Here is a 23,131-nt window from a genome sequence, read left to right on the forward strand (position 1 = left end):
GCTCTAGTTTCTGATACAGAACATATGCCATCCAATAGTCGCCATCTGCTCGCCCACAGAAAACCACATTTAATAAGCCTAGGCACTATAAGAAGCTTTCACGAGAGCAATTGTGTAGTAATGATGAGGTTGTGGACCATATTTTAGTTCTTGCAGACCACTGGTGGTCCACAGACCACAGGTTGGGAATCACTGATAAAAATGATAAGGGATGTATGTTGCTCCGAATGGGGCTTAGTGTTCAAATCGTCTCTTTGACTGTGTTTTCTAGGGCTTATGGGACCCAATAAAATAGGGCAGATTGTTATTAGTGGGTTCTATACATAGCAAAAAATAGAGGTAGCAACAAAGTTGTCCATCAAAACATCTCATAAACCTATGAAGAGATGTCATCCTACCACCCAGAATATACAATCTCATTGGATTTTGGATGCATATGGATTCAAACATGGTTTGTACTTAGAGATGGCTAAAGAGCTCTAGGGCCAGGAAAGAATCTGTCTTAAAACTTTGGAGAATTTCTTGGCTACTGGTGAACTTACCCAAGCTCTAAAATTACTTTTACTTAGCTCCACCCAGGCTTATTGGGGTCAAAGGAAAGAGCTTTCTTGGCCTCTTCTATACTGCCATATAAAATCCAGATTTTCTGCTTTGATCTGGATTATATGGCAGTGTAGAAGGGGCCTTAGTGGTGGTTCAAAAGCAGTGACAGACCCTTCCTCGGAAGGTCTACTTGCCACCGTCATTGCTGTTTATTGCTGGCAGATTTTTTTTTTGCAGCACAATTATGGTTCCACTTTGATTGCCATAATAACAGCCTTGGATCAGGGAGATAATTTATTTCTCAATGTGTATCGATCCCATAGCATTGAGCAATGACAATTAAAGTGGTATCGAACTGCATTCCTTCTCCAGTGTAGGTGTGCCCCAAGGTGAGGGTCAACTCAAGACATCGTATTCATCAGTCCTGATTTGTCCAAAAAGCTGTTCTAAATATTGAGCCACTTAAGAAAGGAACAAAATCAGAAAAACAATGTTTGAATACCAAACACAGTTAATTCTGCTATGCCTGATTTGTTCCTATGGCTATTCATAGTAGCAATTTTTTTTAAGTGACAGAGCATTACAAAGTATTGCCAAAGGCTTTCATAGCCGGAATCAATGCATTGTTGTAAGTTTTCCAGGCTGTATTGCCGTGTTCCAGAAGCATTCTCTCCTGACATTTTGCCTGCATCTATGGCAGGCATCCGCAGAGATTGTGAGGTCTGTTGAAAACTAGGAATATGGGAAAATGGACCTCAAAACCTCTGAGGATGCCTGTCATAGATGCAGGCAAAACATCAGGAGAGAATGCTTCTGGAACTTGGCCACGCAGCCTGGAAAAGTCACAAAAACACAGAGCATTACAAAGTTACTTTGTTTGAATTACAGTTCCTTGAATCACTGAACCAGTCTCGTTCCAGAAGCATCACTTTTGATTTCTTTTAAATTCTATTAATAGTATTATTATATTGTATTGTCGAAGGCTTTCATAGCTGGAATCACTGGGTTGTTTTAGGTTTTTCGGGCTATATGGCCTTGTTCTAGAAGCATTCTCTCCGGATGATTTGCCTGCATCTATGGCAGGCATCCTCAGAGGTTGTGAGGTCCCAAAAAACCTACAATAACCTATTATTATATTTAAAAAATAAAACCTACAAAACCTTTTTCCCAGAAGCCAAACTTGGGTGAATTTGCATACAACAACAACAACAAATGGCTTATTGTTTTCAGAATTATCTACAGATTAATTCTAGGTGATATTTGTTTGTTTGTGTGTCTACTCTACCCATGTTTTTTTTTCATGTCAGGAGCGACTTGAGAAACTGCAAGTCGCTTCTGGTGTGAGAGAATTGGCCGTCTGCAAGGACGTTGCCCAGGGGACACCTGGATGTTTTTGACGTTTTACCATCCTTGTGGGAAGCTTCTCTCATGTCCCCACATGGGGAGCTGGAGCTGACAGAGGGAGCTTATCTGTACTCTCCCCAGATTCAAAACTCTGACCTGTCGGACTTTAGTCCTTCCAGCACAAGGGTTTAACCCATTGCACCACTGAGGGCTCCACACTATCCCTGTTGCAAAATGGGAAGAAAAGCCAATGCACCATATTTTGAATGTCATCCTATAATAAATATTTTTAAACAGTCATAAATGCATGAATGTGTGTAGTACCTACACACAGAATTACTTATTTTCATTCTCTAAATGGAATCAAGAAAGTGTGAATGCATTCCCAAGAAATGTAGATATTTCACACACAAAAAAACCTAGGAGAGCTGCTTGATTAATCCTTGATTTCATTTTCCCTCTGTAACTTTTTTTTCCTTTTCCATTTCCCTTTCTCTGCATGGAATGTGCCCACTTTAAGACCATTTCCTCTTCTTCATTGCACCGCTGTGCAGAATTACATTTTTTTAAAAAAATGAAACAGTAATTTGGGAGTGGAAAGGAGGAGGAGGAGGAGAGAGAGATCCTCACTAAGAACTGCTATGTTCAGACCTCACAACCTCTGAGGATGCCTGCCATAGATGCAGGTGAAACGTCAGGAGAGAATGCTTCTGGAATATGGCCATACAGCCTGGAAAACTCACAGCAACCCAACTGCCATGTTGTTTTTGAAAAGTTGAAAAGTTATATAATGGTGCTTTTAAAGAAAGAAATAATATTTGCCACTTAAGTAGCTGAGGGAGAAAAGGAAAAGGCCTGAGGTTGTTAGGAATTGTGGGAGTTGAAGTCCAAAACATCTGGAGGGCCCAAGCTGGCCCATGCCTGGTGTAGATGCTGCATTAGATACCAACTGGTAGGAACTCTCAGCAGAATAGACTGTACTGCTGCTGCCCAACATAGATGGTGATACTAATCTTAGTTAACAAAATATCTGATTTGGCATGAGCCTGTATTGATGTCTAAAGTATATCAACAATGACGTGATGGAAATAGAAAAGCATCTTCTGCGGGGCCACATTAAGGCTTTCATAGTTTTCCATACTCTTGTGTGCGACCCCCATCCTCATTCTGATGTACCACTAGGAAGGAGACAGACAATATGCCAAAAAACATCATGCCAATCTATATGGACTTCAAAATGTGGACGGACATCCATACTATCTTTATTTTGATTTTTTGTTTTTCTTCCCAATTATTATAATTTCTTTGGCTAATACTGTTTACATTGGTCCTAACATTTTCTCAGGTCCTAGTCATAGTGCCTAAAGTAGCTATGGATAAAGCAGCTCTGATCTTGAGCCATCACAAAGAGCAGCATATTTTGTATTGAACACTCCAGTGCACTTCAAAAACCAGACGACCACGAAATAGTTATGCCAGATCTATTCTACCAGGTCTTGTATGGTACTAGTTTTGTCTTTTAACTCAGGATAATTACTTGTGTAGTCTAAAGCAATAGCTTTGGCTTTCACATAACTGTCTTTTGAAGAACACTGAAAGTATATGCTGACTGTGGTCCAAATGCTCATGAAAAGTGACATGAGCCTATTTTGATTTAGGATTAGACATCATATTTGTTATTAGCTCCCTTGAGTCCCTATATTAGGAGAAAGGTGGGATAAAAATAAATTAAACCTATCTATATAAATAAAAATGTAATGTACGTTTGTGGGATTAACATAACTCAAAAACCCCTGGATGAATTGGCACCAAATTTGGACACAAGACACCTAACAACCCAATGTATGTCCTTCACTCAAAAAATTGATTTTGTCATTTGGGAGTTGTAGCTGCTGGGATTTATAGTTCACCTACAATCAAAGAGCATTCTGAACCCCACCAATGATGGAATTGAACCAAACTTGTCACACAGTTCTCCTATGACCACCAGAAAATACTAGAAGGGTTTGGCAGGCAATGTCCTTTGGTTTTGGAGTTGTAGTTCACCTACATCCAGAGATCACTGTGGACTCAAACAATGATGGATCTGGACCAAACTCTACACAAATACTCAATCTGCCCAAATGTGAACACTGGTGGAGTTTGGGGAAAATAGAATCTTGGCATTTGGGAGTTGTAGTTGCTGGGATTTATAGTTCACCTACAATCACAGAGCATGCTGAACCCCCACCAACGATAGAATTGGGCCAAACCTCCCACACAGAACCCCCATGTGGGCCACAGCAACGCGTGGCAGGGGACGGCTAGTCTATATAAATAAAAATGTAATGTACATAACTCAAAAACCACTGGACGAGTTGACACCAAATTTGGAGACAATACACCTATCAGGCCAATAAGTGACCATCACTGATAAAAACACTGAAAAACATAGCAGAAGAGACTTAAAAAGCCAAATAACAAAATTTACATTACAACACATGAGCAAATATATACACACACATATACACACACAAAACACATATACACAGACTGGGCCACAGCAACACATGGCAGGGGATAGCTAGCACAGTTATATACAAGTCAAAACATGCATGTTTGTACCACAAAAGCTGCTGCTAGGTGAAGTGGCCCTCTGTGATGTCATTAGGAAAGAAAAGTGACATGGGCATGAGGGAAAGAGAGGAAGAAAAGAAAGAGAAAAATAAGGGAAAGAAAGAAAAGGAGAAAGGAAGGAGGTGGGAAGAAAGAGGGAAGGATATAAGGAATCATAGAATCATAGAGTTGGAAGAGACCTCGTGGGCCATCCAGTCCAACCCCCTGCCAAGAAGCAGGAAAATTGCATTCAAAGCACCCCAACAGATGGCCATCCAGCCTCTGTTTAAAAGCATGCAAAGGAGGAGCCTCCACCACACTCCAGGGCAGAGAGTTCCACTGCTAAACAGCTCCCACAGTTAGGAAGTTCTTCCTAATGTTCAGATGGAATTTCCTTTCTTATAGTTTGAAGCCATTGTTCCGCGTCCTAGTCTCCAGGGCAGCAGAAAATACGTTCGCTCCCTCCTCTCTATGACTTCCTCTCACATATTTATACATGGCTATCATGCCTCCTCTCAGCCTTCCCTTCTGCAGGCTAAACATGCCCAAGTCTTTAATAGGGTGCTTCACATGCCTCATAAGGTGGAATAGGAAAGGGGAAAAACGTATGAGGAGAGGGGAGGAAAGAGAGAAAGAAGGGAAGAGAAAGAAAGGGAAGAAAGAAGGGATGGAGTAAGGGAGGAGAGAAAAGGAAGCAAGATAAAAGAAAAAGAGGGGGAGGCATATCAGTAAAAGCAAGGAGAAGGGAAGGAAGGAAGGAAGGAAGGAAGGAAGGAAGGAAGGAAGGAAGGAAGGAAGGAAGGGACATAGGAAGAAGGAGAATATTTTTGACAAAAATGGAGTAAGAATGTAAGGCATTTATAATGGGCAATGTAAGGCATTTATAATAGTGAATTCTCTGCATTTGCCCATATTTCAGTATATAATTAAAACAGAGGAGAAGAGGGCAATGCACAATGGGGCAAAAATACGGGTTGGAGGAGATGGAGGCATGTATGTATATCCCTCTTTCACAAACGTGTGTATATTGATAGGACACACACTGATGGTTACTATGCATTCTTGTTCCTGGTGCTTGAAATCTCTTGAGTGCATTATGGTGCATTTGTTTATAAAAACCCATGATCACACACACACACACATATACCGAAGAACGTACATAACACTTCCTATTATGCTAACCAAGCTTCAATGGAAAATATTGCTTCACACAGCAATTCTTAGCAACGTCTTTTCTGTCTGCGGTTTGCTGCCCCAGTTGTGATATGATGGAGATGGAGAAAAAAAAAAAATAACAAACACATGTACTTCTCAGATACATGCAAACTATCCATTTAAAAAAAATACAATGAAATATAGGTTTGTTTGTTTTTTTGTCTCCTTATTGAACTGAGCTGCTCCACCTGAGTTACTAGAACAGGTGCCTGACTGAATCTTTTGCATCTGCCTTGGTTAGTTCACAGGTTATCACTTTGAAGGAAGAAAAGAGAAGACAAACAATGGGAAACACTATAAAGACAGCGAAAACCACACCTCAGATCAACAGTGCAGCCTGGCAAACTGGTAAGTGTGCTTCAATTCAGATCAGAGGCTTTTAAAATATGTAGCTGAACACAGGTGTGCAATTTTTAAAAATGTGCAGTTTGAGAATGGAAGTAACAAATATGAGGGGAAACCAGGCATGCTTTAAGGTGTATCTTCACTGTAGAATTAATGCGGTATGACATCACTTCAACTGTCATGGCTGAGTTCTGTAGAATCCTAGGAGATGTAGCATTCTTTGGCAAAGAAGGCTAAAGACTTCATAAAACTACAACTTCCAGAATTCCTTTACACTGAACCATGACAGTGGTGCCAAACTACATTGATTCTACAGTATAGAGCTGTTTATTAGTAAGCATTTATTGGGCAATCTTGGTGAAAAAAGGAGAAACCCATATTTGGAAAGGTACTAATTTTGGCAATATGAATTCAATGAGGCAAAAAGAATAGCTCTTGTACTGAGATTGCCACGGCTGTGCTGGGATATATTTTGGTACATAAGTCCCTAAACCAAGGGTCCTCAAACTTTTTAAACAGAGGGCCAGGTCACAGTCCCTCAAACTGTTGGAGGGCCGGATTATAATTTGAAAAAAAATGAATTAATTCCTATGCACACTGCACATATTTTATTTGTAGTGCAAAAACACTTAAAAAGAATACAATAATTAAAATGAAGAACATTTTTAACAAATATAAACTTATTAGTATTTCAATGAGAAATACTTTTGGCTGATGAGATAGAGTTGTTGTTGTTGTTGTTGTTGTTGTGTGCTTTCAAGTCATTTTAGACTTAGATTGACCCTGAGTGAGGGCCAGGTAAATGACCTTGGAGGGCCATATCCAGCCCCCGGGCCTTAGTTTGAGGACCCCTGCCTTAAACTATCCCAATAGTTAGTGAAATATGGAAGATTTTTGTTGCTGTATTGTAGATGCAGTAGAAATCATTGAAGCATTGTACCTACTGATGCACGTGGAGACATGGTCACCAGTAAAGTTGAAACCTAGGAGAATTTCCTTTAAATGCAAGTCCTAAAAGTAACTAGAAAATATTACATTTTTCACCAATAAGATAATATTGTTCATTACACCACTTTCATCTTTGTTACTGAAACAAAGAAAGATTAATGAAAGTTAAATGCATCACTTAAAACTCATTGCTTCCACATTCTAGCCTTCCGCACCCTTTCTGTTTCAATATCTATTATTTGCATTTTCTAATACGTTAGGTCAGGCATGGTCAAACTTTGGCCCTCCAGTTGTTCTGTTCTTCAACTCCCACAATTCCTATTGGCTGTTAGGAATTGTAAAAGTTCAAGTCCAAATCACCCGGAGAGCTGAAGTTTGCACATGCCTGTGTTAGGAGGTTTGAGGGCCAGTATCTGTGGTTTCATTTAGTTATATTCAACAAACTAATTCCAATAGAAGACTTTCCAAGGTCCTCCAGGATGACTATGGTATTCTTGGGATTTTAATGGCGTTATCTATGGTTTTACATATCCACATGAAGTCTGAGAACATATTTCCCATAGATACAGAGGTTGTACTGTACACAGTTGCATTAGGATTGCCTGTATTGTCCTATACTCAAATGACTGCAGATGGAGCAGAGCCAGCTCCATTCCATTGAGTTAGTCAATTTCCTCTGGTGTCAGATGTTGGGGGGCAATAGCACTAGAGCACACCTCATGAATGCTATTAAAGTAATAGCAACTGTTGGCTCTGATGTCAGTTCGGCATCAAAGCTCTGTGCTCTGTTTTTTTGGATTGCATTAATGGAACTATCCATGGGACTGACGCTGTTTGGTAAATACAGTTCAGGACCTTGGATAACTCATTTCAACCCCATATTAAAACTTGGAATGCATTCACCTTCCAGCCACCATGAATGGGGAGGGAGCACCAGCTTTCGTATTACTTCAGACAGCAAATCTTCTTGGACTAGCCCTGAAAGGGATCTGTTATTATGTGCCTACAAGTCACACATGGCAATCCTAAGGGAAAACCTATCACTCAGTTTTCTGGAGCTGGGTGTGTGTGACTTGTCCAAGGCCACTCAGTGGATTTCCATAGCCAAGTTCCATATCCAAGTGGTCTCCAAACTCATAGTCTAACATTCAACCTATTATGCAAGTGATGGCTCTCAAAAGGGGACCTGTCTCCTTGGTATTATTTTTAGATGGGTTCTTTCAAAAACGATTTCAAACAAAATGTTGTATTGTAGACTATACGGGATTCATAAAGTACCCACAGACTTTCCCCCACCATCATTCATATGTTCTCCCCTTCCTACATCTCAGCTTGAAACATTTCTGCTTGGTTTCCATCTCTAATGCATTATACATGTATGGCATAGTCTGCTGTTTCACATCCTGTCTAATGAGAATCATTTTGAATAGTTATGTGTGGTAACATTTTCTAGGACAATTATCGGTTTCCATTTTACACTATGTGATTAACTAAAACAACAAAGACTTTATTTCCTCCTAAATTATATGATTGAATTCAGTCAGTAGCCAAGTTTCTTTCTTAGTCCTTGGATGCAAAGCAGAACTAGGCTCCAGTTAATCTACACTGTAGAATTAATGCAATTTCACATCACTTTATCTGCCATAGCTCAATCTTATGGAATCATGGGAGTTTCCATTTTCAAGATCTTTAGCCTTCTCTGCAAAGAGTGCTAGTGCCTTACCAATCTACAAGTGCCAGGATTGCACTGAGCCATTGAATCATGTGGGCCATCTATAGTCCATCCACCTTCTGCAAAGCTGGAAAAGCCTGGCAGGGGGCACGCATGACAATTAAAGTGCTGTCAAACTGCATTAATTCTACAGTATAGATCAAGCATGGGCAAACCTTGGCCCTCCAGGTGTATTGGACTTCAACTCCCACAATTCCTAACAGCCTTAGGTCCTTTCCTTTTCCCCTTTAGATTTGGTTGGTTATTTGGGGTGCTGATACAGAAAATTGCATTGGATAGACCATATCAGCTCTGATTTCTGATACAGAGCATATGCCATCCAGTAGTTTCGTTCTTGCGGACCACTAGTGGTCCACGGATCACATGTTGGGAGCCACTGTTCTAGCAGCTACAATTCAGAGTAGGAATATCTCAAGAAGTAGGTTAAGTAACATAGGACACCCAACCATCCCAGGAAATGGGCCACATGGGCTAGATGGCCGTTGTGGTCACTTCCAACTCTTATGATTCTATATAATACATATGTTGCAGTATGAGCTTTATATGCCACATGGAACTCCAATAATGTAGGCTTCACACATGGCAGGAATGGGCCTTAGATTCCCATATCTACTCCAAACAGCCTGTCTAATCAGATGGGGAAACTTTGTCCCTTCAAATATTCACTTCCCAGTTGCCCATCCACTTACTTTACTTAGGCGATCCCTCGTTGGACGAGTAAGATGGTCTTCCATCATGGGTTTCCTTGTGGGTCCGCATGTGGCTGTGGAGCCCTATTCTTGCTCTGCATCTTCTTCCGCAGTGAGGGCATTGGTTTCCAGGTGGAAGGCGGTCCCGGTCGGGGTTGGCTTGACGCGCCTTCCTCCTGGCACGTTTCTCTCTTTCACCCTCCACTCGTGCCTCCTCGAATTCTGCAGCACTGCTGGTCACAGCTGACCTCCAGCTGGAGCGCTCAAGGGCCAGGGCCTCCCAGTTCTCAGTGTCTATGCCAGAGTTTTTAAGGTTGGCTTTGAGCCCATCTTTAAATCTCTTTTCCTGTCCACCAACATTCCGTTTTCCGTTCTTGAGTTCGGAGTAGAGCAACTGCTTTGGGAGACGGTGGTCAGGCATCCGGACAACGTGGCCTGTCCAGCGGAGTTGATGTTGGAGGACCATTGCTTCAATGCTGGTGGTCTTTGCTTCCTCCAGCACGCTGACGTTTGTCCGCTTGTCTTCCCAGGAGATTTGCAGGATTTTCCGGAGGCAGCGCTGATGGAATCGTTCCAGGAGCTGCATGTGACGTCTGTAGACAGTCCACGTCTCACAGGCATATAGCAGGGTTGGGAGGACAATAGCTTTATAGACAAGCACCTTGGTCTCTCTACGGATGTCCCGGTCCTCAAACACTCTCTGCTTCATTCTGGAAAATGCTGCACTTGCAGAGCTCAGGCGGTGTTGTATTTCGGCGTCGATGTTGACTTTGGTGGAGAGGTGGCTGCCAAGGTAGCGGAAATGGTCGACATTTTCTAATGTTACGCCATTAAGCTGTATCTCTGGCATTGGAGAGGGGGCGGCTGGTGACTGCTGGAACAGCACTTTGGTTTTCTCGATGTTCAGTGACAGGCCAAGCTTTGTGTATGCTTCTGCAAAGGTGTTGAGAGTGGCTTGTAGATCTTTTTCTGTATGCGCACAGACGACATTGTCATCAGCATACTGGAGTTCTATAACAGATGTTGTTGTGACCTTGGTTTTGGCTTTCAGTCTGCTGAGGTTAAATAGCTTGCCGTCTGTCCGATAGATGATTTCCACTCCGGTGGGAAGCTTCCCATCAACAAGGTGAAGTATCATAGCGATGAAGATGGAGAATAGAGTTGGGGCAATAACACATCCCTGTTTGACACCCGATTCCACCTTAAATGGGTCACTTTGGGAGCCATTGCTGTCCAAGACTGTTGCCATCATGTCATCGTGGAGGAGCTGCAGGATGTTCACAAATTTGCTTGGGCACCCGATTTTTTGGAGGATGGTCCAGAGAGCGCTGCGATTCACTGTGTCGAATGCCTTTGCAAGGTCGATGAATGCCATGTACAGAGGTTGGTTTTGTTCCCTGCATTTTTCTTGGAGTTGTCGTGCAGTGAAGATCATGTCCACAGTTCCTCTGGAGGGGCGGAAGCCGTTCTGGGATTCTGGGAGGGTGTCTTCTGAGAGGGGCAGAAGGCGGTTTGCAAGGATTCTTGCGAGGATTTTCCCAGCGGAGGTTAGAAGGGAGATACCTCGATAGTTTCCGCAGTCTGTTCTTTCCCCTTTTTTGAAGAGGGTGATGATGGTGGCATCCTTGAAGTCTGCTGGGATTTTCTCGGTCACCCACACTTTTTCTATGAGCTGGTGGAGTTGGTGTGTCAGCGCAGGTCCTCCCTCTTTAAAGATTTCAGCAGGGATCCCATCCGGTCCGCTGGCTTTGTTGTTCTTTTGTTGGCTGATGGCATTGCTGACTTCTTCCAAACTAGGCAGTGCTGCAAGCTCATCCCTGGTTTGTTGTTGCGGGATTTGTGAGAGGACCTCTTCGGCCACACTGGAGCTGCGGTTCAGGAGGCTTTGGTAGTGTTCTTTCCAATGTAGTGCAATTGACTTTTGGTCCTTCAGGAGTTTGGTTCCGTCTGATGAGCGTAGAGGTTGTATGCCATGGTTTCTTGGCCCATAGATGACCTTTGTGGCTTTGAAAAATCCTTGAGCATTATGGGTATCTGCCAGGTGTTGGATTTCTTCAGCCTTCTTTGTCCACCAGATGTTCTTGAGTTCTCTTGTCCTTCTTTGGACCTCAGCTTTTGCACTGGCGTAGATCTTTTTCTTAGCAGCACAGTTGATGTCTCTCTGCCATGTTTGGAAGTCTTTCCTTTTCTTGTCGATTAGCTGTTGGATCTCGATGTCATTTTCGTCAAACCAGTCTTGATGTTTCTTGGCTTGGTATCCAATAGATTCTTCGCAGGCTTGGATGATGGAGGTCTTCAGTTTGTTCCAGTGTTCCTCAACATTTTCGGGGTGTACTGTGGGTAGATGGTCCTTGAGTGCTGTTTGGAGATGGGCTCGCCTGGAGGGCTCTTGAAGGGCTTGGGTGTTCATTTTGCGCCTTGTCTTTCTTCCTTGGAGTCTGCGCTTGGGGGCAATCTTGATAGCCATCGTGGATCGGATTAGCCTGTGGTCGGTCCAGCAGTCGTCAGCACCTGTCATGGCTCTTGTGAGGAGTACGTCACGGCGGTCTCTGGCACGTGTGATTACATAGTCTAAGAGGTGCCAATGCTTTGACCGTGGGTGCTTCCATGATGTCTTGAACTTGTCTTTCTGGCGGAAGAGCGTGTTGGTGATGACAAGGTTGTGCTCCGCACATTTGGTGAGAAGCAGGATGCCATTCGAGTTGCTGTTTCCAACCCCGTCTTTTCCTATGGTGCCTGGCCACAGGTCGAAGTCTCACCCGACTCTTGCATTGAAGTCCCCCAGGAGAATGATTTTGTCCTCCTTAGGTATCCCCGATAGGACGTTGTCCAGCTGACAGTAGAATTTCTCCTTGATGTCTTCATCAGCGTCTAGTGTTGGTGCATAGGCACTTATGATGGTTGCCCGTTGGTTTTTGGCAAGATCAATTCGGAGGGTTGAGAGTCGTTCGTTGATGCCAGTGGGTGCTTCGGACAGATGTTTCACCAGATCATTCCTGATGGCAAAGCCAACTCCGTGCAGTCTTTGGTCTTCTTCGGGCAGTCCCTTCCAGAAGAAGGTGTAGCCTCCTTTTTCTTCCTTCAGCTGTCCCTCTCCTGCTCTCCGGGTCTCCTGAAGGGCTGCTATGTCGATGTTGAAGTGTCCCAGCTCCCTTGCGATGATGGCAGTTCTGCGTTCGGGGCGTTCACTGTCACTGTTGTCCATCAGAGTCCGTACGTTCCACGTACCGAAGTTCATTTTTCTTTTTTGGCCGCAGGATGGTGACCCCACTGGACGCGGCAGTCCAGTCAGGGATAAGTGAGGCAGACTATGTTTAGGGCACCTTTTCTAGCCCCCTCCCCGTGTGGGGTGAGCAGAGTGGGTCCTCAATAGGGCTGCTCAGTCGCGGATACAGCTGCCGAACTACTCAACTGCCTCGGACCTTGAGGTAGAACGACTGAGTCCGTACCCACCGCCCATGTGCCAGTCTGTGACTAGGGGCTTCCAGATTTCACAGTCCTGCCCCCGTCGCCACTCGCTGATCGCCATGGGACTTTGGTTGCTTGGTTTTTATTTTCTTTGGAAGACGCCTGTGCGTGGGTTTTTTTAATGTGTGGAGGTCAGTGCACAACTGAACAACACACAGTCTTCACAGATGAGGTTCCACTGGTGATGTAGTTTAACACAATGACCATGGCTTCTCAGTCTGTTGCAGCCTTCTTCCGCCTTCGCAGCCGTTGTAACATGTGCCATGTTATCCTCCGCCTGCTCCGCCGTTGAGGTCTTTGGGTCTTCGGACTGTGCTTGGTCTGGGACCTCCCCCGCGGCCACTCCTGGGAGTGCACGACTCCAGTTGTTGTGCCCACAGGTTCATCGGAACACGCAAGCCCCCTCACCACGGCAAGGTGACAGTCCATCGAGGCCAATGGTACATATTGGACATGTGGTCTAAAACACTTGGCAGGCCAAAGATTCTTCACCTCTGCTATAGACCACAGTAAATGTCATCTAGACATGCTCAAATATCTTCTGCAAAGGCCAGTGTTTACTATGAGTAGGTCTTCGGCAAGGTATCTTGTCCCACATTGTTACTACCACCTTATATTTTTCAAAACCAGAAATGGCATGATATGAATTTAGGTCATTCTACCACAGAGTGATGTTACCTACTGAGTACATGAACCAGTCCAAATCAGAACGGTACCAAATGACAGCAGATCTCCATTTTTGCAATCCTCTGACATGAGAGACTATATATCAGCGTTTCCCCAACCTGGAACCCTCTGAAGATGTTGGACTGGAATTCCCATCACCCCTAGCAGATGTAATACCCACACAAATGGAAAGATCCACAATGGAGAGAGATGCGTAAAGAGATACATCACAGATGGAACCAAATCGTGTCTGCATACAAAGCTCAAAGTTATTATATCTTCTCCTGATGTCACTTCTGATATCACTTCTCCATTTGCATGAACAAGCAGTACAAAAAACATATTTTCCATCTTTCTGACAAAAGGAGCCGCCCATGTTTTCTATGCTAATGGCAGATGAAACTAGTCAGGCTTAGCAAGGAAACCAAGCTAACAACTCAACTGAACAGCAAAGTGACCTTGATTTTTCTGACTTCCTGTGGTTTTAAGTTTCCCTCTTACACTATTTTTAAAATCTAAAACTATTTTTATACCAATGGTGAGATAAAGATATACTGTGTGTGTTGCTCATAAAGAAAGTCACATGACTCTCAATTAGCAGACCAAGACAGTGTTTCAGTTGGAACCAGGGCAGGTGACCACGACTATGATGAGACTTCATCTCTCTGCCCCGGAGTGTGGTGGAGGCTCCTTCTTTGGAAGCTTTTAAACAGAGGCTGGATGGCCATCTGTCAGGGGTGATTTGAATGCAATATTCCTGCTTCTTGGCAGAATGGGGTTGGACTGGATGGCCCATGAGGTCTCTTCCAACTCTTTGATTTTATGATTCTATGATCTCAGAAGTATTATATTCCCAAGGATTTGTATATGCCTAAGCAAAGCCTTCCTATTTTCCCTCTTTGCACTCATTCATGGCATACTTTCACTCATTCACTTTTCAGGTCACAGGAGTGATTTTCTCGCTGTTCTCTATGACTATCCCACCCCTGATATAAGCCAGCCTATTTTTCAAGTTGGGGAGAAACTACGTGTGATTTCAGAGTAAGTATACACCTGTTTTTTTAAAAAAAAATCATGCTTTTTGTAAATAGCAGTTGCATCAATTTCAAAACAACTCAATTCTGAGAACCATGTAAAATGTATGTTTGCTAGTTTAACATAACTCAGGAGATTTTACTCAGGGATGCAGCTACAAGGTGGAGAGAATAAAATAAGGGCACCTTTTCGCCAAATAAGAATTCTCTCCATGAATTTTCTCTCTGCCTCTAATTTCTACCATTAACACAGGCCAAGACACTGAAATCCATAAAACACTGGATTTACAGTGTTCACATTGCCTTGGTTACTTTTCCTGAAGTTTTACTTCTCATTTCTAAATTCTCAACTGAAGAATTCCAACTCTTATGATTCTATATAATACATATGTTGCAGTATAAGCTTTATATGCCACATGGAACTCCAATAATGTAGGCTCCAATAATGTTTGGTAAATTCAGGAAAACCTCAGAAGGGTATAATTCTTATTTGATGGAGCAATGCCCTGATTTTGCTGAACAAACCAATCAACAAACCCTGCCTTATTCCGGATTGTGTTATATTAGGTGCAAGGAATTTTAGAAATGGTTTCAGTTTGTGAACCAATTCAAGAGTTTTAAGGACATATAATCATAGAATCATAAAGTTGAAAGAGACCTCGTGGGCCATCCAGTCCATCCCCATTCTGCCAGGAAGCAGGAAAATCACATTCAAAGCATCCAGCCTCTGTTTAAAAGCCTCCAAAGAAGGAGCCTCCACCACACTTCAGGGCAGAGAGTTCCACTGCTGAACAGCTCTCACAGTCAGGAAGTTCTTCCTCATATTCAGGTGGAATCTTCTTTCTTGTAGTTTGAAGCCATTGTTCCATTGCATCCTAGTCTCCAGGGCAGCAGAAAACAAGCCTGCTCCCTCCTCCCTATGACTTCCCCTCACATCTTTATACATGGCCTTCATCATGTCTCCTCTCAAGCTTCTCTTCTGCAGGCTAAACATACCTGGCTCTTTAAGCCACTCCTCATGGGAATTATTCTCCAGACACTTTATCATTGTTAATTGCCCTCCTCTGGACACATTCCAGAACACTTTTACCTGTTAAAAACTGACTTTCTCAATCATTTTCATAAGTACCAATTGAATAATCAATTGGACTGTTTTGCACAAAATTTGGAAAAACCAGGAATTTGCCAAAAGAGAGAGAGAGAGAACAATGTGTGAGTTTTGGGCAGAATAAGTCTTGTGCAGATTTTGGAAAATGCACAGTATTCAAGTAAGAAAAATACTTGTTGCTCCCTTTGAGAAAATAATAACAAAAGGATCACAACCCTATCAGCCATCCATTAAGAATGAAAGAACATGGCACTTTTGTGTTAATAAATGTGCCTTTAATGCCAATGAGCACACAATGCTTGTAGAGCCAGCATTGTATAGTGGTTTGAATATATTCAATGTACAAACCACTACACAATGTCTGAATCCCTATTCACCCATGGAAACCTACTGGGTAGCCTTGAGTAATTCAAACTCTCTCAGCCTCGAACAAAGGCAAGGGCAAACCCCTCGAAACAAATTCTGCCAAGAAAACCCATGATGGGATTGCCATGAATTAAAAATAATGTGAAGTCTCACAACAAGAACAATTATTTTACCCATACACCCAATCTCTGCTTAGTGCTTACCACGTATTCCTATTTTATTTTATTTTATTGGTTTCTGCTACCATTGTAAAGACAGAGTAGAAAACTTTGCCGGCCCAACACCCAGAGATCTACCATCTCTCTATTCATATTTTAATATGTGCAAACCCCAACTACGTATTTCCAACATGGGATCTATCCCCAGATGACCTGCCCTCATGTCCAAGATCATATGAGAATCATCAACATTAATTGGGCTGTAGAGAACTTTCAAAGACCCATTCCCATTATTTCCATGGCATGTTTTACAGTTGTGGGCTGTGGCTTTTCTTCTGCACGCTTCTGGGAAAAGTACATCCAAGAGAGTAAGAGGAAGCATACGGCATTAGCCTGCCCTGCACATGTGAACCAATTCAAGAGCTTTAACAGATTTACAGCACCAAGCTCCTTCTGGGACAAGTGGAAATTCTTTATGAAAGTTACTGCATGAGCTACCTGTAGTACTTTTACTTGCCTTGTGTCACAAATTTGGATTTGAACACATGCCCAAAGAGGAAAGGTCTCATGAGATGCACTCTCTGATCTCAGGTCCCCATACAAAGAGCTGTCTTCTGCCCTCAAATGTCAACATGGGCCAAAAGAAATCAACGTAAGCAGAAAGGCCAAATAAAATAACTGCAGAGGAATTAACTGAGGCTAGCTATAGGTAGCTTATCACACCCCGATTAAAGCAGCTCCACATGCTCCCAACTAGTTTCCGGGCCCAATTCAAAGTGTCTATAAAGCCCTACATGCTTTAGGTCCAACCTATCTTCAAGACTGCATCTCCTTCTATGAAACAGTGCAGGCTCTGAGATCTGCTGGGGAGGCCCTTCTCCTGGTCTCACCACTATCACAGGTGCAACTTGTGGGGACAAGAGAGAGGGCCTTCTTGGTGGTGGCTCCCCAACTTTGGAATGCCCTCCCAAGAGAGATTAGATTAGCCCCAACTCTCCAAACCTTCTGGTCTAGCCTGAAGACATAGCTATTTAAACAGGCCTTTGACCTGGAGTAGTTTACTATAGCTGTATGTGATGATGTCGACCATTGTTGCTTAGCATTTTAGTTCGTGACTGAAGAAGCTCAATGATCCACAGGCTTGACTGTGTTTTAGAAATATTAAACTCTTAAGTTTATCAATTGATTGTCGAAGGCTTTCATGGCCGGAATCTACACAGAAAAATTAATCCAGTTTTAACTGTCATGGCTCAATGCTATGGACTGATGGGAGTTTTGGGTTTAAAGGATATTTAGTCTTAAACTATATTTAGTCTTAAACTACAACTACATTGAGCCATAGCAGTTAAAATTGGATCAAGCTTAATTAATTCTACAGTGCAGAATGCACCCTTTGTTTGAAATACTGATGGTTTTTCATTAATTAGGATGATATCTGATAGATTTTTGAAAAATGTGTTTATGATATTAGGAGTGTTCAGAAAGGGAAAACCATAGAGCAGTTGCACCAGCTTCCATTCACAATATTTATGCTAGGTATCCACAACACTGGCTGTCCATAGTATGAGCCTAAATCTGATAGTTCAGAGATAGTTATAATAAAGCTATTTAGATTCATCCCAAGCCAGCAGTGGTGAGGAATGACCAACACAAGCCCACATGTTGGCCTTTGGTGCTTAAGTTTTGATTTGCCATTTGATCCACCGAATCTGCTCTGGTTTGGAGGAACAATTGGATTGAAGCCTAAGAATATATCATGTACGGCCAAGATCCTACATCAAGTGGGCGTACTGGAATGGGACAAACACGCATTTCCAAATCCAAGCTATTTAGCAGTCAAGCAATTGGAGGGTCCCCCAGAAACGCCTTGATGGGGAGGGAAGAAAGGAAGGAAGAGAGAGTCAGTTCAGAGGAGGAAGATATAGCTGATCAGAACTCATGAGGAGGGGAAGAAATGAATTTACACTCCCAGATGAGTTCTCCATTCTTTTCCTCCAACTCAGACAAAGTTCAGACATGTATTCTTCCTCTCAATTAACTTCTCCTTCCCAGAGGAGGTGCAAACCTTCCAAGAGCTTGGCAACTGAGAAGAGTGAGGTTTTGCATTGAGTAGGATGCAAAGGGAAGGAAAATAGCCTCTTACAGCCTGCTAAAGAGAGACAGAAAGTGAGTAAGTAACCATTACATAGAATAGAATTCTGCCATATACAATATGTGTGCTCTATTAGTAGATATCAAAGTCAAAGGGCATTACTTAAGCCAGTGGTTCTCAGCCTGTGGGTCCCCAGATGTTTTGGCCTTCAACTCCCAGAAATACTAACAGCTGGTAAACTGACTGAGATTTCTGGGAGTTGTCGGCCAAAACATCTGGGGATCCACAGGTTGAGAACCATTGACTAAAACTGACATAGCTCAATGCTATGGAATCCCAGGATTTGTAGTTTGATGAGGCCCTAGCACTCTTTGGCAGAAAAGGCTAAAGACCTTTAAAACATCTACTATGATTCCAAAATGGTCACATTCTTTCCAAAATCTTGCCCAAACCAAACTCAAGATAGAGTTATGTCAGGCAATTCTCTACAGATCGAACAGCTGAATGAGAAGTCAACATACCATGAGAAGAAACAAAGACGTCTCATCTGGAAAGAGGAAGTCTCCTCAACCCTTTAACTCTCTTCTCTAGGGAGGTCATGATGGCCCCGTCCTTTCAGTCTTTCCATTATATTTCTCTCTTATGACGTAACGTGCGTTTGGCTTTTAATGCTGTGGGAGCTATCTTTAAGGCTCTTATATACAATATATACTTGTGTATAAGTCAATCTTGAAGCTCCCATTGGCACAGTGGGTTAAACCACTGAGCTGCTGAACTTGCTGACCGAAAGGTCACCTGTTCAAATCCGGGAAGTGGGGTAAGCTCCCGCTGTTAGCCCCAGCTTCTTCCAACCTAGCAGTTAGAAAACATACAAATGTGAGTAGATCAATAGGTACCACTCCAGCAGGAAGGTAACGGCGCTCCATGCAGTCATGCCAGCCACATGACCTTGGACGTGTCTATGACTCTATGTCTCTGGGGGGTGGTTCTCATCTCCATTTTTAAGCTGAAGAGCTGGCATTGTCTGTAGACACCTCCAAAGTCATGTGGCTGGTATGACTGCATGGAACGCTGTTACGAAAGCTGTACCTATTGATCTACTCACATTTACATGTTTTTGAACTGATAGGTTGGCAGAAGCTGGGGCTAACAGTGGGAGCTCACCCCTCTCCCCAGATTTGAATGCCAACCTTTCGGTCAGCAAGTTCAACAGCTCAGCAGTTTAACCCGCTGCACCACACTGGGGACTCTGCCAAAGGAACCTACAAAGTGATTTTGGGCAAAACACACTTGGTCAGCTTCAGAGAAGGCAATAGGAACCCCTAAAAGAGGATTGTCATAAGTCAGTGTCAACTTGATAGCACATAATAACAACCAAATGTTATTAACAATTGTAATAATGCCCATTTTGTTGCCATTTAAACCATTTGTTCACTTGGTTTGTTTGCTTTTTCAGTGAAGGAGGCTGGTGGAGAGCCCGATCCCTCACTACAGGTCATGAAAATTATATTCCAGAAAAATGTGTTGCAAAAGTTTATCATGGGTAAGACATTTCCCAATACCTATTTGGATGCTTGCTCTAATTTAAGCAAATGCAATGTCAAGAGAAAAGTGGGAGGAGAAGAGAAAAAGTGGAACATTTTAAAATAAGTGGGATGACTGTAGATCAACAGGTACTATACTTGACAAAAGGAGAGCTGGAGGCCATGCTGTCATGAATGTTGACTTACAATTCAGCAACTGATTCAGTAGTTTATTCTATTTGGGACTAACAACTAGGTTTAGAACAGGGATGGCATGGCTTTCCAGATGTTGCTGAACTACATCTCCTAACATTTATCATTGTGGATGACATCAATTAGGGCTGTTCAACGATATTCCAAGGGATACACAATCCTTACCCCAACAAACTTTGTCTGGTGTAAATTAAGGGCTCTTATCCATTCTACAAAAAAGTGAATTACATCTTTTGGAGATAACGTTGAGTAATGACAAAACGTGCCTTCCTCCATTTGTGACCTTGCAGGACACGAGAGGTGTCTTGTACTTAGGGTTGGGTGGTCTTAAATTCATACACACATAAAACCTAAAGTTTTCCGCCTGTCTCCAGTCATTCATTCATTAGCATTTTTCTAGTGAGAAGTGGGGAAGGCTAGTTTTGCAGAAAGCAGAAGTCCTTCCAAAGAAATACTTCTGCTTTCTGTGTTTTTCCATGCTAGATCTGTACTCCAGTAGATGAAACCAATTTCTCTTTTCATTTGTAAGATTCTAATCTTTTTTCCATGTACACTACCCCTGCCATCTCTGCTGCAGTTGGTTGTTTGAAGGTTTAGGAAGAGACAAAGCTGAAGAACTTCTGCTCCTTCCTAATACCAGGATTGGATCTTTCATGATTAGAAAGAGCGAAACAACAAAAGGTGAGAACACAAGAGCCTCTTGTTCTTACTTTCACTACTTCTGTCCCTGACATTTCCTTTTAAGGCCTGTTTAAATAATTTACAAGGAGTGAATGGGAATTCATAACTTTTACAGAAAATTTCCCCTTTTACCAGGGAAAGGATGGTTTGATATGGGATTTCAGTGTGGAGCTGTCTACTCAGGGCCTTTCCAGACAGGGCTTTATCCCAGGAGCATCCATGGATGCTCCTGGAGCCCTGTCCACACCCACTCTAGAAAGTGTGCACTTTCTGGGTGGGTGTTCAGATGTTCTTCCAAGATTGGTCTGGGAGAATGCCTGGAGACTCTACCACCCTCCCCAAAAGCCCTAGCTCCCCTCTTTTAAAAATAAAGTACTTACACAGTGTCTATTGGAGAGCTGTAGCAGCTCTTCTGATGAGTAGAAATGACATGCTAGGAGAAAGTAATGGGTTTATCCTGCACCTTCCAAAAAGGCATGGAATAAACCATTATCAAATTGATTTGCCACAAACCAGGGTTTTCCTGGTTTATGGAGAATTAATTTCGGATTGTCCAGAATGTTGTCTGAGAGACCTAAATGGCCTGTTTATATCCACCCTAACAGAATGGCCTACTGCACTATGTAACATGTTTGGTTTTTTTTTGTTCCTGGGTTATAAATGAAACTTCCTAATTGGTTCTATCATAAAAACATGGAGAACTGAAAAAACTGAAAAACTTTGTTTTTGTGGAACATTATGCAATAGTTTTTCAGTGAATATCCCATAGAGTTTCAACCAATTCAACATAGTTTGTGCCAGCGCAAAAATCCACAAAGTATAGTAACTACTTTCAAAGTAACTACTTTCAAAGTCAGTACAGTAGAGTCTCACTTATCCGACATAAGTGGGCCAGCAGGATGTTGGATAAATGAAATGTTGGATAGTACGGAGGCTTCTGGGAGTTGAAGTCCATATCACTTTCCTGGCAGAGATCAGTGGTGAGTGAGTTCTCCTTCTGCTTGGTTTTCCAGACATAAGGAGGGAACTCACTCACCACTGATAGGAAAAAGAGCAACAAACAAGGAATTGCAATGAGAAGGTAGATAGTACACCTACACAAATCTTCGAGACTACTGTCCACCTTCATTCATTTCTGTTCTTTTCTCTTCCCATGTTTCCTACAAACCCCTGCATAGCCGTTATGCTCTGGCTCCTCCTTCAGAGTCCACACAGTGGTACCAGCCAAAATGGGGGTGTAAGAAGGAAACTAACAATATGGCTTATAAAGAAGAAGTGTGGAGGAAAATGGGGTGGGGGTTCTGGATAAGATCGTCAGATAACACAGAAGGTCTGATAAGCGAAGGTTGGATAAGCGGGACCCTACTTTACCAGTCAATTAAACAGGAAATAATACTTTCAAAGCAGGAATATTTTTTCAAGTTTTATTACATTGTGTTATCAGTTTCTTTTTTATATAAAGAGGGATTGGTCTGAAATTGCACCAATTGTATACTATATCGTATACATTGTATACTATATTAAGAAAGGAAGGCTAGTTTTCAAACCTTGGGGTTATGTACAATCCATAGAATCATAGAGTTGGGAGAAACCATAAAGTCTGTTCAAATACAATATGGCTCACTGTCAGATCCGATCATTGAAAAGTAAAGAAAGCAAACAAAATGTGAATTGCCCCATTATAAAGGGTTCTTTGTGGACCTTATTACTTTGTTAAAAAAATAGTATATGAAGCAAAAGCAGTGGAGAGCTAAAAGACTATTGGTGGAGCAGGTTTGGAAAGTTATTCAGTGGGTCTAAGCCAGTGGTTCCCAACCTTTTTTTTGACCAGGGACTACTTTGACAATGGATCACTTTGACCAGGGACCACTCTCCAACATTAGTAGCAAAAGGATTATGAATCAGTTTCTGGTCAACTTTAGATTCAGTTTGGTTATTTGGGGTGCTGATTCAGAGAATTGCATTGGATAGACCACATCAGCTCTAGATTCTGATACAGAACATATGCCATCCAGTAGTTGATACCTGCTCACCAACAGAAAACCATATTTAATAATCTAAAGCCATGTGGTAGTAGTAATCTTTTGTGGGTAGTCAGCCTCTCCCCTCCCAACATCCCCATTGCCTCGGCACTATAAGAGGGTTTTGCGAGACCAGTCACTCTCGTTGTCATGTGGTTTCGAGGTAACGGTGTAGTAATGGTGAGGCCACAGACCATATTTTCATTCTGGCAGACTACTGGTGGTCCATGGACAACAGATTGGGAACCACTGGTCTAAGCAATTGTCCAAATGTTTTTCAGTATTCAGGTCATGGACTATTATTTCCCTGGAGGAACTATTTCATTTAACATTTTATTTAATGGTTTTTAACTGGGAATTTTTTTAAAAACTATTTATTCTTAATCCTGT

General features: G+C 42.4%; 2 protein-coding genes across 2 annotated transcripts in view; one reads left to right on the plus strand and one right to left on the minus strand.

Moving 5' to 3' along the window:
• The window catches only part of TG (thyroglobulin), a 197,148-nt gene that overhangs the window by 49,468 nt on the left and 124,549 nt on the right, over positions 1-23,131 (minus strand). The window lies entirely within an intron of this gene.
• SLA (Src like adaptor) overlaps positions 1-23,131 on the plus strand; it is a 32,178-nt gene that overhangs the window by 606 nt on the left and 8,441 nt on the right. Inside the window, exons 2-5 of the mRNA XM_060771709.2 lie at positions 5,939-6,045; positions 14,487-14,586; positions 19,760-19,846; positions 20,617-20,720. Of these exons, the coding sequence (XP_060627692.2) occupies positions 5,982-6,045; positions 14,487-14,586; positions 19,760-19,846; positions 20,617-20,720 (355 nt within the window). The 5' untranslated portion in view covers positions 5,939-5,981. The remainder of the gene's footprint in view (positions 1-5,938; positions 6,046-14,486; positions 14,587-19,759; positions 19,847-20,616; positions 20,721-23,131) is intronic.

This window comes from Anolis sagrei, chromosome 4 (genome assembly GCF_037176765.1).
Source record: "Anolis sagrei isolate rAnoSag1 chromosome 4, rAnoSag1.mat, whole genome shotgun sequence".
NCBI lineage: Eukaryota > Metazoa > Chordata > Lepidosauria > Squamata > Dactyloidae > Anolis > Anolis sagrei.